Source organism: Bidens hawaiensis, unplaced genomic scaffold (genome assembly GCF_021521415.1).
Source record: "Bidens hawaiensis isolate Kalapana, Puna unplaced genomic scaffold, B.hawaiensis_p1.1 tig00038587_1, whole genome shotgun sequence".
Lineage (NCBI taxonomy): Eukaryota > Viridiplantae > Streptophyta > Magnoliopsida > Asterales > Asteraceae > Bidens > Bidens hawaiensis.
In genome coordinates this window covers 33,673-52,234 of record NW_027496776.1, presented here as the reverse complement: position 1 = coordinate 52,234, position 18,562 = coordinate 33,673, and the positions used below count along the sequence as shown (strand labels likewise).

Below are 18,562 nucleotides of genomic sequence, written 5' to 3'. Positions count from 1 at the left end.
AACCCCAGATTATCCATAATCTGCCCCGGGTCGATTAGTGTTTATTCATCTTCAAACAAAAATATAAAACTGAATTTCTAGTAAAGATATATCTTTCTTGGTTGATTACTAATGGTATAAAATTCAATTATAGTATAATATGATTGACGTTCATCAGAGGCCTAAACTCTGGTTCAGGCCATAAGAAAACAAAGAAAACAAAATATCGTATAACATTTAAAATGTATGCCAACAGTATCAAGTTATGCAATTGTCTCAAAGAGCTAAAGTTGTTTCATTGGGTAATTAATTTTTAATTAAACAAGGGGCAAATTATGCAACAGGCCAGAATAATAAACCCACTTGTAAGTCGCAGTTTTCAAAACCTTTTTTTAAAGAAGTATGCTCAATAACCACATTTTTTTTGTTTTATTAATAAAGAAACTATTGTGTAGGTGACACTGTGAAATAATAAAAATTTATTACTAAATACAAAAACAAAATCGAATTAACAATTTTTTAATTTGGGTTAGCACGGACACACACTTGAGCATAGATCTGCAAAGTGAGATAAAGACAGATGAACACGCGGAACATGAAGACAAATCGAAATCTTCAACAACGCTTGTATGTGTAAATGATATATCGCCCACCATATGAGAAGTTGCTCATTGTCAAGAAGAATATTTGTTGACTTTAAGTTGTGATGTACAACAGGCTGTTGATAAGCCTTGTGCAAGTACCTTAACAGAAACAAACATTTAATCACTCACTCGCATCTATTGAAAATCACAACAAATATGTACTCAAGCATTACACGAAAGCATTTTGTAAATTTCGTCATTTAAATGCAAAGCTTCATGTAATGTCCTGTTTTCACAATATTCATAAACAAAGTCTTTTGACAATGTTTAAGACAATATAATCTTGTATTGGTTAAAAAAAGGAAATTGAGATAGGACATTCATTATTATTATTATTATTATTATTATTATTATTATTATTATTATTATTATTATTATTATAATAGAAATAGACTAAAAAAATGGGTCCATAAAAATGGACAAAAATGATGAATTTAGGACTAAAATTTTTAACTATTACAAACCTAATATGTTTGGGCTACATCATTTATTAGTTTTCCTATTAATAATAATAATCTAAAATTAACTTTTTATTTGGTTTTGGTTGATAGTAAAACCGGATCAAAAATTTGGTTTATGCCAAAAAAAAACCGACGGTTTTTTAATTGTGTTTGGTTATTTGAGTTCATATTTAAGCCAATTGTTTCCAAAAGTCACTTTTGACACGGATAGTCAAACTTGTCATTAAAATCAAATTTGACCAATAAAAAGTCAAGATTGACAAATAACGTATGATTAGTGAACAAATTTTAACAGCTAAATATAAAAAAAAATATTGTCAATTGTGTATTTGTGTCTAAAACTTTCATCATGCATATGTGATCATTAGCTATCTTTCTACATGTTTAAATAGGACAAAATTTTAACACAAAATACAATCAACCATGAAAAAAAAAACAAGTTATTTAAGTCCACATCATAATATAACTCAACTTTTGTGACTCTACTTCTCCCTGGCAATAGCATACATGTGTATACATTAAAAGCAAACATTTACATAGGGTGCAATTTTAGACTCTTTGGCATAAACAAGATTGATATGTGATGCAATGCTAACTTACCTTATCAGTTGAATTCACAATGGATCGCATGTCGTAAGGTGTATGCACAAAAGATGTCAACTTTAACCGATTAATGCAAGCACACAACATCACTGAAGCACCTGATAGAACTGAACCAAACCTGCATAGGTTTGAACAACAAAATGAGAATGCATATCTTGCTGCAACTTCACTGTAAGCTTTCATAACCACCAATTGATTATATTCATGTGAAAGTGTACAAATTACATTAAAAAAAACTATAGTCGTTTCAAGTCATCTGTGTAGTGACCCGTTGTAACAAAAGTCTTGTTATGACACATCAAGTGGCCCATTAAGTTATGATGGGCCATTTCACAAAGAAAGGAGAGAGAAACTAACAGTGTTTTAGTTATGATGCCATGGCATGCAACACCATCAATGCTGTTGAGAAGATTTGCTACTTCTGCTGCATGAAAAATGAAACATCTAGGGTTTGGGGGTTTCAATCGTGGGTAAATTGAGGGTAAAGCATTCAATTGAAGGATTTCATTGATCTTGCAAAGCAATGAATAGAATTGAATATCGCCGGAGCAATGAATGCATAATATAGATGCCATCGGAGCCCATGCCAGAGTATTCAATTCAGTATTAAATTTTAAGACGTCTTATGGATGGAGAGAGAGGGTGTGAAAGGTGGAAAGGTTCTCTATCTTTATTATAATGTATTATAATGTAATATAGATACTTGTGTGGGTTGTAAAATAGTATTAGCCATAGCAATATCACCTAACTTTAAATGTTTTTAAAAGTATGTAGTAGCTAAAACCACATCGCAGTTAAGCTATTTCCTTCATAGTTTAGTGTGTTTGGATCGAAATTAGAATAAATTTCTTTACGAAAAGGCCCCAATTCAGAAAATCGTTTTGCAATCCCAAAAAGATTAAGTCAGCTCTGCAATGATACTAGTACTTTCACATATGTACTTTAAACCAAGGTAATCTTCGCACCAAGTCATTTCAGTTTTGACCAGTTAGCTTGATTCTAACGTCTTTTTAACAAGTCCAATCCGGCTACAGATTATCTTTTAAAGTTCTATTTTCAAATCATGTTTTAATTTGATCCAGTTACTTTAATATGACTACTAATCATTTAAACAAAAACACGATATTTTTTTAGTTTGAGAGCATCTTAATCATATCTATTGTTGTTTCCCTATACAAAATGAACTAAAGCTCTTATTGCTTTCAAGGTGTTTTATTTTGACCTTATTCGATTAAAATAATCTTTCTCTGTAAAATATAAGAATTTACAAAATGTACCATGTTTCACTCGTGTGCGTGACAACCTTCACCAATAATTCCTTGATACAATATATTGCTTTTTAATGTCCACAAGGTCAACCAAATACAAAACATAAATTAAAAAATTAACACACACATATAAATATAAATATATAATATAGTATTTCAACAACGACTAAATGACATCGAATTAATTATCAGATTTGAATTGAATCTGACGATGCTATCAATTCAAAAATCCTGCAAATTTCTCAATCTCGAAATAAATATATCCTTTCTAATTTATTTACAGAAATTTTTTTGTATTAGTTCTAATTTTATCTTGCATTTAAAAAGATTCGAACCAACTTCACCTATCAAATTGTAATGGATACATCATACCACTAGATCAATAGCTAGGTCATGGGTATATCATTAACAACTAAAACCATAATTCTTATATAATTCAAATTTAATTGCTTCATGATCATATAAATTACAATGAGAATAAATGTTTATTACTTTTGATACCACAATTCTAATAGCACGAGTTTAATCTAAGCTGGTTAGACCATAATCGGATAGATAGTGTGAACACATAACGCTAAATAAGTTGGAGTCAAGTTGACCAGGATGAGTCGTATAACTTATTTATTTTTCCTATTTAAACCGTACTTTTACGTTATAACTAAAAATGATTAGGCATACCAAAATTTAAAAATTTTAATAGTAATTTGCCATCAATTTCTGAAATTTAAACATAATTGTTTTATACACATTCACACCTTTTTGTTGTAAATTTATAATTTAAAGTATTAATGAGCAAAAATTATACAGTAAAATATTTCCAAGTTACACTTGTCGTTTTCATATCAACCATGAATACAAGCGTTTCTAGTTCATGTATCTAACCCGATTTTAAGGTTCATTCATGGACGTGTTTGTGTTCGCCTCACTGTTCCACAAACACAACCTAGGCATGCCGTTTTCAACGGAAGCCCGACAAAGAAACCCGAACAAATTCAAAAGGAATGATCCTTTAATAATTAAATAAAACTGTAACATTTATAGCAAAATCATATTTCAAAGCATGTATGTGAGAGAGAAAGCTAGTGTGTGAAAGAGACTGACTGTAGCATTTAATTATGAACATAGAAATAAATTAAAAGAAACTTCAAAACGTCCAAATTACCTCACCACCAACCTGGATTACCAGATTGATTATACATACAGACTTATAAACTAAAATAAAAACAAAAAATAAAAGTAAGAATAAAAAACCTGAGAATAAATCAATCAAGTAACAGGCCGCTTGCCGGGATGATCAGCAGCCTGAAGAGTTTTATCAATAAGTTTCCGAGCTTTTCGGCTCCTGATCTCAACCCGAACACTGTTGGTCTTGTCCATCTTCACGTAAACCTTCTTGGCTTTCTTTCCTTTCAACGCTTTCACCTTTGATTTGATCGTTTGGAACAAATTCTCAAGCTGATTTGTCATTGGTGTTATGAAGAGAAATATTGCATAGAGAGTTATGAAGAGCGAAGATGGAGGAGACTTTTAACAACCAAGTGTGAGTCAGTAGAGCTTTTAATGGTTTTTGTAGCTATTTATGGAATCGGTTGCGTACCTGATTGCATTTATTTTGTTTATTATATTTGAATATGATTAATTTGAAATGTGACTTTAGGTCCTTGTATTATTGCTAAAATCTCACATGTCATTCTTTTTTTAACGAAAAAAATGGATTTTATTAATCTCATATTTTTTTTAAGTTTGTCAAGAACAAACTCATCCTAGGAGATTGATGTCACCGGTCTCACATTTCATATTATTTTTTTGTCGGACCCTGTTAAAAAGAATTAACATATTTTTTAAAAGGAAAAACTTGTATACTTGGACGTACTATGATAAGAGTGACTCGAACCTAAGAAGTTGGATGCATTGATGTAGGGTATTAGATATGCATTATTTGTGTGCTAAAAAATACTATAATATTGCATCCAACACATTGCAACGGAGCTTCAAACTTGTAGAATTGGATACATATTTTTACAAACTGTAATAAGCGTGTGTCAAAACCAATTGCAAGATTGCAAATAACCTTGTAGTCTTTTTATGTGGTTTTAAAGGTTTGGATGCAACGTTTATGTGACACACTAATATAAACTTGTGCAAAAAAAGCATTACAACACTACGATAACCTTGCATATTTTACTAGTTTTAAAAGTTTTAAACTGATTGTTGGTTACATATGTGTTCAAGATCATGCCGGTCCAAGACAATTTTAGATAGGGCTAGAATTTAAATACCTATTTAGTACACAATAAGACATTGATGTAGTTTCGATTAGCAATCAAATGACTTAAGAACAAATATGATTTTATTCAAATAACCCGAACCAAAAGCTTCGGTCGGCAAGCTTCAAGCTTACAATTCTTTAATCAAACATAATTATCTGACTAAGTAAGAATCCTAATAACTGTATTTATACTAAATAAGAAAAAGATAAACTAATAATTTGAAATTCAAATAAATAATAAAAGATGTTATCTTGATCTCATATCTCGTCCTACATGTTTAGCAAAAGGGTACACTATGCAATTTTATACTATTTACAAATAATTAAAATTAGAATGCAATGGTTCATCATCTCTTCTTCTTGATACATAAAACATATAACTGTCATACTCAAACCACCAAAGCCAAGTGTTAAACAAGTCATATTCATGTTTAATACTTGTATTAATCGCGTCGTCTTTAACCTGTTAAACACGATAAGACACAATTTATCAGTCCTAGTTTTGGAGGCGCTCGCAAGGGACTTGCCCCTTAACAACGCACGTGATGCAACATTGTTGATTACCATATCTTTTAATATAGTATTGTAAATTGTTGGTCTTGGTGTTATAGCATTAGATTAGTTTCAAAATCTCTAGTTTTACGCCAAATTCCTTTTTATACTTCATAAATGTCTTTTAATACTAACCAGCACCTTAAAAATATATATTAATATTATTTTCACATTATTAGTTTATTACTATACTTGTATATTAAATTAATATTAATTAAATGAGTGTAAATGCCGCAATTAACTAATAACGTATATATTAACATAATACTCAAAGATTGGAACAGGTTGTTTACAATGCTGTTATTCTTTTTAATATGATTAAATAATACGTTTTTAATTATATATCAATAGGGGATTCATTTTATCGTATTTCATAATATACATCCATACATCATGTATTAAATTAATAGCTTTAGTCATATAATTAGTAACAATTGAATTCAATTACATTTTTATCAGCCAATATTATTTTCACATATTTAGATCCTTGAGAAGAATGATGTTATATTATGGGTTTGGATCAAATACAAAAGAAATTAATGTGCTAAACGTGATAATCAAGTAGAGTAATTATATACACAAGTAGAGTAATTACGTAATTATTCTATTTGATTATCATGTTTAGCACGTTAATTTCATTTCTACGTTAACTTTCCCTGTTATATTATACTAGTTTATCAATTAGAGCATTCCCAGCCCTGAAATTGTAAAACCCATATAATTTAGAGTAAATTTTAAGAAAACCATTAAAATCACCTCTCCAATCCATTCCTTATGGGAAGAGGCACTCATGGGTATTACCCATGTGTCAGTCAATCATGTACTGCCACCTCATTTCTACCTTTAATTACCCACAAACCACAAAGTTACTGGAAACACCTACCCATAAGTATCCTAAAACTTTATTAATTCATTTTAATTATTCAATGGTCAACATGAATCAATTTTGTGTGGCAAACCTTTGTCATAGAATGAAGCCATGCACTTTGCCCACATAAGGTGGGGTGGTGTTACCATGTGGTTATATGACAACTTAAGTAAAAACCTAAATATAGGGACTTACTTTTGATCCATACCATATAATATATCAACTATCTCCCAATCACCATCACCATATCCTATATAACAAGACAAAAAAGAAAAAAAAGAATTTATGGATATGAATAGGGAATAGAATGTGATAGATTTTTGAAAAATGCTAGATAAATTTATGGAATGGTGTTTTTTTGTTAAATTATAGGATAAAATATATGGAATGGACTGAGAATGCTCTTATATATATTTATGTTTACTTTGAGCCAGAGTTATTAATAACGATTGAGATAGCCAATGCCAATTGGCATTGGATGGCACTGGAGAGAAGTAGCAACATCAACGAAGACCGCAAAGTCTCAAGTTCGAATTCAATCTCAACTAGTTTTATCGCAATAGGCTTTCAAGCAGCAGGTTTTCATCACGGACGTATGGACCCATTTTTTGCCATTGGGTTACCCCTGGTAGCCGGGCTTTATTAGTTGGTAGTTAAAAACAGTGAATATTGAGATGATAAAGATTACACACAAACAATCATTTCCAAACTTATAGCATATTTAGACTTAAAACTATTAAACACAAATTTCATAGCAGACGATTATGTAACAGCAAGGGCAACACAACTACCCAAGGCCTTAAAACAATGGATTTGGCCTTAAAACAATGTTTAGATGCAAAATGAATTAAATTAGGGGTAATGAAGTTGGTGTTTAGTTTATATAAGGCTATTTGTAGTGGTTTTAACATGTAGAATATGTTAAAGGATTACGTCACTGCCACATAGACATTGAGACTTTAACAAAATCACCCTTTGACTCTAGTGTATTGATCTTTACTAAAAAAATAAATTATAGAACAAAAATAAAAATGTGTGATTGGTTGATTAGGATGGACCCCATCTCTTATCTCTCACATCCCTCACTTATGCTAAAGCTTTGACAAAACCCTATGTGTGCCACCTGTTAGCACCCACGCAACGGTTTTTGAAGCGATAAAGTTTGACACAACAATCTTTTGACATCCCCAAAAGTGCGTAGCTACACATAATCTAATAAGATAATATATGAGTAACTGCCCCTGTGAACACATACTACTGCATTTGGGTGTGCCATCATTCGACCATCATGGCTCCTCGCTTTCAACAAATGTGTTTGAACACAATCAGAAATCAAGCATTAGTTTTGACTTAGGAGTTTGAACACAATTGGAAACGTGCATAGATTTGATTTAGGGGTTTGGAGATTCCAATTTAGGGTTTGTTGTAGGAAATCTAATAAATTTATGATACTTATGATTCAAAATATAGTATTCGACTATGATCAACTAAAGTAAATTTGACTTTTTATGACAGCAAGTTATAGAGAGTAGTAAAATATACATATGAAATGTAAATTCAACTAAAATATAAAATTTGGAACCTCGAGGTGAGTAACGTGTTATGCGTGCTTTCAAAAAATAGTACTAAAAGAGTAATTAAGGTTTTAGATGAAAAGTATCACTGATAGTACTTGTATTAAATTCTCCATGTGCAATTGTTATGCAGCTTTGAGGCATGGGGCTTCATAAAGGATTTTGTAATATATGCATGCCCCTTCCCAATAACAGCATGCGTTGACCAAAGCTTCCTTCATAATTCGACGGACCATAGATGACTAGACGAGTCAAGCTGGTTATATGTTTTTTTTCTATGAATGGCAAACGCTCGTAATCCTGTAAGTGATACTTCAAAATTCCCCCTTTCAGGACTTAGAATCCATCCTTGACCTTTCTAGGGAGGCTTGAGGAAAACCCTCCCTGACCACCCCATCAAAGTAGTGATGGCAAACTAATTATATAATTATAAGTTACTAGAGATCGCATGGTTAAAGGCATAAATCAAGCCGAACACAACCCAAGTTGAGTCTTTTGAAGCTCACTTGGGGAGCTGTTTGGCAACCTCTGCACTGGTAAATGCCAAATCAGTAAGACGTATGAATATTTAAGAGACTCTGAGTCAGAGTCAGTAAGTGTTTAGTTCGTCGAAGTAGATTTAAGCAAGCCATCAGCATACACTTGATAGCATGTTATTGCTAACGATATTCAAACGACATAAATTGTGAGCAAACTTAAAACAGTATAGGGACCAAAAGTGTCATCTTTCGATCCCTTGTGGCATATAATAATAGTAATCTTTATTGCTTATTTGAAATTAAACAGAAGCAGCCAATAAAGACTGTTTATTTATTGAAAATTAAACTTGAATAAGTGAGAAACCGGTTTCAAAAATTCTAGTCTTAACCAAGAAAAGATATTGCCCCAGAAGTCAAACAGGGTTACATAACATGTACGTTACAAAGACATTCAGTCAACGGTCATGACTTCATATGTGGTCGGCTCTACATCCTTCTGGTCAATAATCTTGCAAATTTATATAATCAATAAAAATTTAAAAGATATACCTAAAGAATATTATTAATTATCAGACAATCCCCGAGAATCGGACCATAGCATCGCTGTTGACAGTAGCGCGATTGTTGCGGTTTCAACTCGAAGGCGGTGTGGCCCGAGCCCAACCGCTGTTGCTCCGGCTTCTACTATCGACCTTACTTCGGCTTCAGTGAAATCTGGAATAATAAACCCGCAGATGTAACATAATAATATTGCTTCAAACCATAACTACTGTTGCAAAATGAACCGGTCAGACCAGTTGGCAGTTGTGTAACGAGTAGGGTACAAAATACAAACGAGCCAAGCCGCTTGTGAGCTAATTGAATCGGCTCGCTAAAAGCTCAAATTGAGCCGAGCTTAAACAAGCTCGGGCCTAAAATTAAGCTTGTTTAATAAACAAGCTTGAGCTTCACTTATAGATTTCGAGCAGACTTGCGAGCCAAAACAAGCCTGTTATTTATATAGTTTTTATTTAATTTGTTATATATAAGTTTGTATGATAATTATTATTACATATATAACTCTGATAAAAATAATTAAATAATATATATTATTTTACACACACAATCTAAAATTATAAACATATATACATAATTATAAATTATTTAATAAATGATAAACGAGCCGAGCCCGAGCTCTCGTAAGTTAAATGAGCCAAGTTCGAGCCTACGCAGGCTTGAGCTCAACTCGTTCACACCCCTAGTAACGGGCAAGAACGTGTGTGTGTGTGTGTGAGAGAGAGAGAGAGAGAGAGAGAGCTAACCGCCTTCAGGTCCAATTATAATTGATCCGACTGGCTCGCTTTGAGACTGAGCCAATGTGTTTAAAACCGGTGTAGACTCGGCTGCAGCAAGAAAAGATAGTTTTGTTTGTGAAACCTGAAGGAATGACAAAGTGGAAACACAAGTGTCATAACAAAGAAATAAACGACTTGTTAAACCATTTTAGAAACGAAATAACTGTATACTTTTTATTATTTTTTTGTTTGACGGGTACGAGACATAACGTGATACAAGTGACTTACAATAGGTAAGAGGTCGCTAACTTTTAAAGGAGGGTTCAAAGCCATTTCATGCAGCCGTTGACCTAAAACATGAGTTAAGTTATGAATATATAATGAGCTAAATATGGGTGTGCATGAAACCGAAAAAACCAATCAGTAACTGAAATAACCTAACCCAAACATAAACCGACGGTTTGGTTTTACTTTTTCATAAAAACCGAATTTTCAGTTCTATTTTGGTTTTCCATGTAATTAAAACCAAAAAACCGAACATAACCAAATTTATGAATTTTCATTTTATGATTTTGAATGTTAAGTAACTTGTAAGAATTTAATAAATTGTGTAATCCATATATTTTAGCCCAAATGTATAATGATTAATTAATCATAATTAAAAAAGACCCAAATTTGTTATCTTGGACCAATCTTTTTTCAGTCCAAAAATTTCAAGCCCAAATGGTAAAACCAAATCCAATCTGAAAACAGGGAAAACTAAAACGAACGGTTTTCAAAAACTCAGAATACGAATTTTTGGTTTTTGGTGTGGTTTTCACAAAAACAAATGACACTTTACATTGTTTAGCCGCAGCCAATATTACTCGTTGCAATCTATCCACTCGATTCTCAGATATTGAAGGAGAACGTTCAGTCAATAATGGCGTTACACTGCTAGCTCCAAGCTCCTAATATTACAAAATAATATATATTAGCTTCTTATTATAACAAAATGAAACTTATATCTAGGTAAATGAGTCAAAATTGCCACTGCTAGTAAATTAGTTAACACATACCGTGCATTTCTCTAAAAGCCAGTCAGATCGACCGCCCTTCAGGGTACCTACATAGACACAACCATATGTCATGGAAGTTTAACTTCACTCGCAAACACAGTTTAAGAATACATTAAACTTTTAGTATATTCACTCATTCACTGCCTGGACTGTGGAAAGCTAACCAAATGCTGCATACACGTGCCATTGGGTTGTATTGGTTGATACTAGTTTTGGATTCTCAAGTGCAATAATATCCGCTCCAGTGCGGTCAATCCTCTCTATTGACCCTTCAACCAGACCGCCTTTTCCATTAAAAAGCTCTACCCTTGCATGGATATAAATAATGATAAGAAAATACAAGTCAAACAAGTGTAAATGGTAATAAACAAAGTAACTACATATTGAAGAAACTAAGTGCTACCTCACAACAAAGTACAGAAACATGTATGCATGTACTTTGCACAAAATTTATCATTATTTCTACATTTAATAACAGACAGAAGCGAATATCAGTTTAACCTTCCATTATAAGCGTGCATTAAGAAATATTCCATCACCTAAGATTTCTGACTCACAGGACAACTTCTAACTGTAAAATAACTAATAAATAAAGTTCTCTATTGTCATGAAGTCATCATACTATCATAGAGTTTGGTTTATTGTATTCCTTGTAAATTCCAGCCCAAGAGGGTTGAAAATATCCCAAATGGTCCTTTTATTTGTATGGGCAATTTTGGATCATGGTTTCATTCCCCACAGGTTAAAATGGGTCGAGACTTGTAAAAGATAACTTTGTAATGGGTCAGGACGGGCTGTAAATTGAGCAAGTTGGGCAAATAAAAGGAAAGCACATTATACACAAAAGACAAATCTCATATTACAAATTGTTTATTCACTCATTTAAGTTTGTTTATGTTTGCGTGTTTTTAAGTTAGTTTATATTTGTTTGTTTAAGTTTGTGTATGTTTGTTCATTTAAGTTCGTTTATGTTATATTAAGATATAAACAAACAAACATAAGCAAACACAAACACCGTCATATTCTTAACAAATGAACACAATTACAAAAACAAAACAAAAATCGTTTGTTTAAGTGTTCGATTTTGTTCGTTTGTTCAGTTAACGGACGAACATGAACAAGAATTGCTCGTGTTCACATCAAATTTCAAATTTTTACATATTTATTAAATTGATTGTTTATGGAAAACGAAAGGACCAAAAAAAGTAATAATTAACAAGTAATTTGATTTTCTTTTCAAAAGTGGCTCGTTTTGACACAAACCTATTTTGGTTAGAACCCGTTTTGACCCAAATTAGTTTAAAACCCATTTTGACCCAAACCTGTTTTGCTTAGACCCGTTTTTACCCGAACCAAATTGAACCTGCATCAACACTCTACCCAACCAGACCCGACAGTTTTGCCAGGCTTAGTTTATTGGTATCATATAGAAGATGAGTAGTGACGGCTAATATGGCTTTGGTTAAAGAACTCAAGCATTTGACAACCAAAACAAATAACTTTATTCTAGAACAAAATTGGCATAACTTTTACTCATTCACATACTAAACATCCACATGAATGTATGCTCTAATAAGCACTTTGGACTCCATAACAGCCCAATGAATGATTAGTTTTCTTTAGGTACCAACATCCTTTATAAGCAGACAAGCAACACAATCCATAAAATGTTCATACAGAACCGCCCATCCAAGATCCAACAGAGTTGCATCATCTTGTTCAACATAAAGAAAATGGTATCAGAGGTAAGTTGGTTCTTGAATTATCTAATCCCCAATCGTAATTCATAAGGCATTAAATATTTCTAGGCAGGCTAAGTATACCATATAACTTTTGATTGTAAGTGATCTCAAACCTACCATGCTTCAACATAAAAGTCTGTGTATGGCAACTCCACTCAATTGATCAGGAAGAGTAGTTCTAACTTCTAACCTTACTGATACTCTAAGCTTGGACTTAGTTTTGGTTGTCTTATCTTCGATTATATTCATTTGTCTTATCTCAAATAACAACCACCTTACATTGTCAATTTTGCATGGTTATTACAATTTTAAGGACGTCCGAACAAGAAAAACAGTTGGTTTGGTGATAGGGTTTGATAGATTATGATTGTGGTTAATTGAGATTAGAGAATAGAATAAGGCAAACAAAGAACCAAACGATAGTATTAATGAAAACGTATAGAAAAGTTACAAACTTACAATGGATTCCCGGGCCTAGTTGGCAATGCCATCTTACACATAAACATATTCCCCCCTCCCTATTAGCTATTTATAGAAATATAAGGATGCACTTGAACCCCTCCCAAAATAGACAAATGGTAATACCTCATCTATCAAAGCTTAAAGCAAAAGCATAGATAAATTCCTACCTGTCATCTGTGTTCAACCTTAGGACTTTAGTCATGTGCCAGAACTCATCCCCTTGCACGCGAACACTGGAACCCTAAACTATCCAACAAACAAATAATTAACGGACCAGATTCACTCTGAGTGTGATTAGAGGTACTTGCCTTGGAGGACGTCTGAGAAGAACCGAGGGAGGCCACCACGAGACTGGTTGGATGAGAATGCTCGGAGGCTGGAGAAGGTTTTCCGGTTGACAACGACTGCCAAACGAGGGCTACAACAGATGAGAGCTTGCATTTGATGCTTGCTTCGAACAGTCAGGTCATGAGTAGTAATTTATGGGAAGAAAGTGAAATTTCAACATACCCAACGGAGCTACCGTGTTATTTACTCTTACTCGCTTCCCGTGTTTACAGTTTAGTTTAAAACCATGATTTTTCGGTTAATAATACAATGACGGGTTTGGACGGCTTCACGTTTAAACCAAACTGTGAGCACCCCTACCCTCGATCCTCAAATTCACAACATTTTAAAATTCATCGACCCCTTCGAGCTGATTGAGTCGAGCGACTTCCTGGAATCCATTTAGCCGGGCTGATTGATGGCATAAACTTACGAGTCAATTGAGCTAACTTGGCATAACAGGTCTGGCCGAACGTGCTAGGATTAAGTGGCGCAGCAGAACCAACACACAATTACACAAACGTTTACCATGTACACGTGACTTATATTAGATAGCTATAAGCATAGCCCCCGGTTTTTAAGTAAACGAATCCATTCAAAGATAATCGGTCATGGACCGTTAGATTGAATCAATTCAAGAGTTAACTAAATCTTATTTTATAGAAAACGTATGCAATGCGTGTCGTGCGTTGTGAGAATAGTAAATTAGATCAATCAGATGTAACATAAATCCATTAATATCATTGAAATTTTAGAGTATATGGAGACATTATTCAAACAAAGACAAAAATAATAAATGCGAAAAGAAAGAAAAAATGTTGCCCGCGATGCTTGTCTTCTCGAGGGTAGGTGGGTCTTTGGGTATAAGGACTAGTGTGGGGCGGTTGACGTAGGCTGTAGCGGTCTACTCAAACAATTGATTTTATTAACTTAAATACCTATACTAGTACGGGTAAGTAAGGTCGTCTCCATAGGAACTCAAAGAAAGTGCTAATTTACTATTTTATAATTTTAACAAATTAATTAATTGACTAAGGCGGATAGACGGTGTCAAGCGGTTTTTAATAAGATTTAATTAAAACTAAAAAGATTACTTTTAAAAATTTGTAAACAATATTAATTAAAGGTATTCATTCTAGGTTCGGGTAATGTGTTCTTCAACTTAATCCCATATTCACTTGTCTTGATTGCACAATAATTACTAGACCTATTAGTTTGATTGTGATGACAAGCGATACCCTAACCGAAATATTGACACAATTGAACTCGATCTACCTATTTACCAATTTATGTTTTATGAAAACCAATTAAGAGATAGTATTTGATGATCAATAGTCCAATGACACAAGAGCCTAACCCTATGTGTTGATTAACAAAACCAAACAAGTGATGTATTAATTAATAATTAAAAACACAAATTGTTTAAACATCCAAGCAATAATTGAACAAGATAAAAGCAATAAACTCAATCAAGTTCTTATCATGAAGCACAATAAATCTGGTCTTAAGGAGAATTACACAAAACCTTAACCTAGAATGAACACGAGAGTTCAGCCGAACATTGACATATTATGCACAATACTTATCTTTGATGAACATACAAACCCGGAACAAATCGGAAGCTTCAGTTGACACAATTGAACTCGATCTACCTATTTACCAATTTATGTTTTATGAAAACCAATTAAGAGACAATATTTGATGATCAATAGTCCAATGACACAAGAGCCTAACCCTAAGTGTTGATTAACAAAACCAAACAAGTGATGTATTAATTAATAATCAAAAACACAAATTGTTTAAACAACCAAGCAATAATTGAACAAGATAAAAGCAATAAACTCAATCAAGTTCTTATCATGAAGCACAATAAATCTGGTCTTAAGGAGAATTAAACAAAACCTTAACCTAGAACGAACACGAGAGTTCAGCCGAACATTGACATATTATGCAAAATACTTATCTTTGATGAACATACAAACCCGGAACAAATCGGAAGCTTCAGTTGACACAATTGAACTCGATCTACCTATTTACCAATTTATGTTTTATGAAAACCAATTAAGAGACAGTATTTGATGATCAATAATCCAATGACACAAGAGCCTAACCCTAATGTTGGGTTGGATTTTCAACAAGGAAGATTGGAATCTTCTCAACCTCCTCAGAAACGGCTAAGTATGGAATTCGAGCAAGCCCAGACGATCGAGCATGGTTTTTACTACTTCGAGCAAGGTTTTGAACCTTAAATGGTTGATTCTTCTAAGTGTTAAAGGCTTCGAGCAAGCTACACTTCAACGAGCAAGAGTATTCTTCTATCGAGCATGGATTGCCAATCGAGCAAACAACTTGATTATACAAGTTCTAGCCAAGTGTTACGAGCACAGGATGATCGAGCACATGGGGACGAGCATGGATGCAATAAGAGGATGTCACGTGAATCAAAGCAAAGACTTCGAGCACAGTTCAGTTACCGAGCAAGATTTACATCCGAGCATGCTAAAGATTGCTGAATAAGAAAAGCTGAAGACATCAAGAAGAATGAGCTTGCTCGATGGACTAGTTCGAGCAAAGCATGGACAAGTCAAGAGGAATGAAGCTTACTCAAATGGAATATGTGTTCTTTGAAAGAGAATATATTCCAAGTAAAGTCTGCTCGAGGACATTCACCGAGCACACCTAGTATAGGAAGTTTGCTCGAGCAAGGTATGTACCTTGCTCGAGGACTGTAACACTTGTATTAGATTTATCGTTCATTATGTAATGACTAGGACTTATAGAAGGAATGTCAGAGTCTATAAATAGACGTCCTAGGGTACCTTTAGGGAACGGATTTCGAGACGGAATAGGGCCGGCACGCACTGACTACGAAAAACATTCCATTTTGTTCATCGTACAATAGCCGCCGCCGTCACACAAATCCCTAGACATTCCATTCACTGTTCCATTGACGTATCATTAAATATAGTGAATCTTTGTCTCTGAAAGAGCTTTTACTGATTATCATTTACTGTTTTGTGTTTGATATCTGTTCACAATCCTTCATTCTCAATCATTGGATATCCTGATTCTTCCGGGATATTCAATCGGTCTTTGAGTATTCGAGTCGGTGTGTTCTTGTCAAACCTTTGCTAAGGTTTCACCCGACGGACGGTCCTGACACCTAAGTGTTGATTAACAAAACCAAACAAGTGATGTATTAATTAATAATCAAAAACACAAATTGTTTAAACAACCAAGTAATAATTGAACAAGATAAAAGCAATAAACTCAATCAAGTTCTTATCATGAAGCACAATAAATCTGGTCTTAAGGAGAATTACACAAAACCTTAACCTAGAACGAACACGAGAGTTCAGCCGAACATTGACATATTATGCAAAATACTTATCTTTGATGAACATACAAACCCGGAACAAATCGGAAGCTTCATTTGACACAATTGAACTCGATCTACCTATTTACCAATTTATGTTTTATGAAAACCAATTAAGAGATAGTATTTGATGATCAATAGTCCAATGACACAAGAGCCTAACCCTAAGTGTTGATTAAAAAAACCAAACAAGTGATGTATTAATTAATAATCAAAAACACAAATTGTTTAAACATCCAAGCAATAAACTCAATCAAGTTCTTATCATGAAGCACAATAAATCTGGTCTTAAGGAGAATTACACAAAACCTTAACCTAGAACGAACACGAGAGTTCAACCGAACATTGACATATTATGCAAAATACTTATCTTTGATGAACATACAAACCCGGAACAAATCGGAAGCTTCAATTGACACAATTGAACTCGATCTACCTATTTACCAATTTATGTTTTATGAAAACCAATTAAGAGATAGTATTTGATGATCAATAGTCCAATGACACAAGAGCCTAACCCTAAGTGTTGATTAACAAAACCAAACAAGTGATGTATTAATTAATAATCAAAAACACAAATTGTTTAAACATCCAAGCAATAAACTCAATCAAGTTCTTATCATGAAGCACAATAAATCTGGTCTTAAGGAGAATTACACAAAACCTTAACCTAGAACGAACATGAGAGTTCAGCCGAACATTGACATATTATGCAAAATACTTATCTTTGATGAACATACAAACCCGGAACAAATCGGAAGCTTCAGAATGGTGGAAAATCTCCCTAAGCTGCCCCTTTTGCTTCGGGAATTAATGATATGACGAATGGGGGTTTAGATGGGTTTATATAGTGATTAAACCTAATTTTTTTCGGTTTTAGGTCGGTTCGCGTCGCGCGAAGCTTTAGTGGGCCACATCTTCGCGTCGCGCTAAAGACAAAATAGCTGGGCATGGTTTTCTTGAACAGTTTGTCGCGCTAACAAAACTGACTTCATATTCAGATTCGTCTCGTTGAGAAACCCGAAATTCATATATTATGGATTCTGTAACTCATTTTCTTGGCTGAGATATGCCTGTTTTACTAAAAGATATTTTCCTAGTAACCCGTCTTCAACTGATCAGATTTCTCATCCAAACCTTTCCCGAATCCTTCTTAACCATCCATATATGTTTCCCCATGCTTCCATCTTCTCATGGCTTGCTTAATCTTCATCTGGATGGCTATGAATTAGCGCGTTTAAGCTCCTTACCTTCCAATGTCCTGAAAACACATTTCAATGCTTGAAGTACCAATGTTCATTCATTTATTTACCTAAATATAACTAATTAATATATAATAATAATAACTAACTTTTACCCAACCATCAGCAGTGCCATGATTTCTAAGCTGAAATTCATTTTCGTTGATGTGCACGCGTCCTTGCGTACCCTGGTTGGCTTGACTTACTTGAGTTTGATCGGGTTGGTTTAATTGGGTTTGAATAGGTTGGATGGGTTGAGCTTGCATTGGTTGGGCTTGATCGGCTTGAGCTTGATTGACTTGGGCTTGTGGTTGGAAGGTTTGGGCTTGATATATTTGGAGTTGGTTGGTTTGGTTTGGGAAGGTTTGGAATGGATAAACGAGTT

General features: G+C 33.6%; 2 protein-coding genes across 2 annotated transcripts; both read right to left on the bottom strand.

Annotated features, from left to right (window-relative positions):
• Nucleotides 1-4,221: 4,221 nt before the first annotated feature.
• Nucleotides 4,222-4,636, bottom strand: LOC143590446 (uncharacterized). The gene has a single exon (XM_077070926.1). It carries the CDS (start codon nucleotides 4,420-4,422, stop codon nucleotides 4,222-4,224), a length of 201 nt encoding a protein of 66 aa, XP_076927041.1. The 5' UTR covers nucleotides 4,423-4,636.
• A 4,623-nt stretch (nucleotides 4,637-9,259) lies between these two features.
• LOC143590447 (uncharacterized) lies at nucleotides 9,260-13,674 on the bottom strand. Its single transcript, XM_077070927.1, has 8 exons — nucleotides 13,552-13,674; nucleotides 13,401-13,474; nucleotides 11,194-11,336; nucleotides 11,030-11,076; nucleotides 10,813-10,921; nucleotides 10,260-10,321; nucleotides 9,999-10,113; nucleotides 9,260-9,411 (listed from the first exon to the last, which is right to left on the bottom strand). The coding sequence occupies exons 1-8, from the start codon at nucleotides 13,672-13,674 to the stop codon at nucleotides 9,260-9,262; spliced, it is 825 nt and encodes a 274-aa protein (XP_076927042.1).
• Nucleotides 13,675-18,562: the final 4,888 nt, after the last annotated feature.

Bases quoted from the DNA above. Each gene is read 5' to 3' on its own strand.
- LOC143590446 (XM_077070926.1), bottom strand. From the start codon at position 4,422: ATGACAAATCAGCTTGAGAATTTGTTCCAAACGATCAAATCAAAGGTG.
- LOC143590447 (XM_077070927.1), bottom strand. From the start codon at position 13,674: ATGCAAGCTCTCATCTGTTGTAGCCCTCGTTTGGCAGTCGTTGTCAAC. The intron at 13,475-13,551 runs GTCCTCCAAGGC...TGGATAGTTTAG, and splicing joins TCCCTCGGTTCTTCTCAGAC to GGTTCCAGTGTTCGCGTGCA. The intron at 10,922-11,029 runs GTATGTGTTAAC...TTGTAATATTAG, and splicing joins GGCTTTTAGAGAAATGCACG to GAGCTTGGAGCTAGCAGTGT.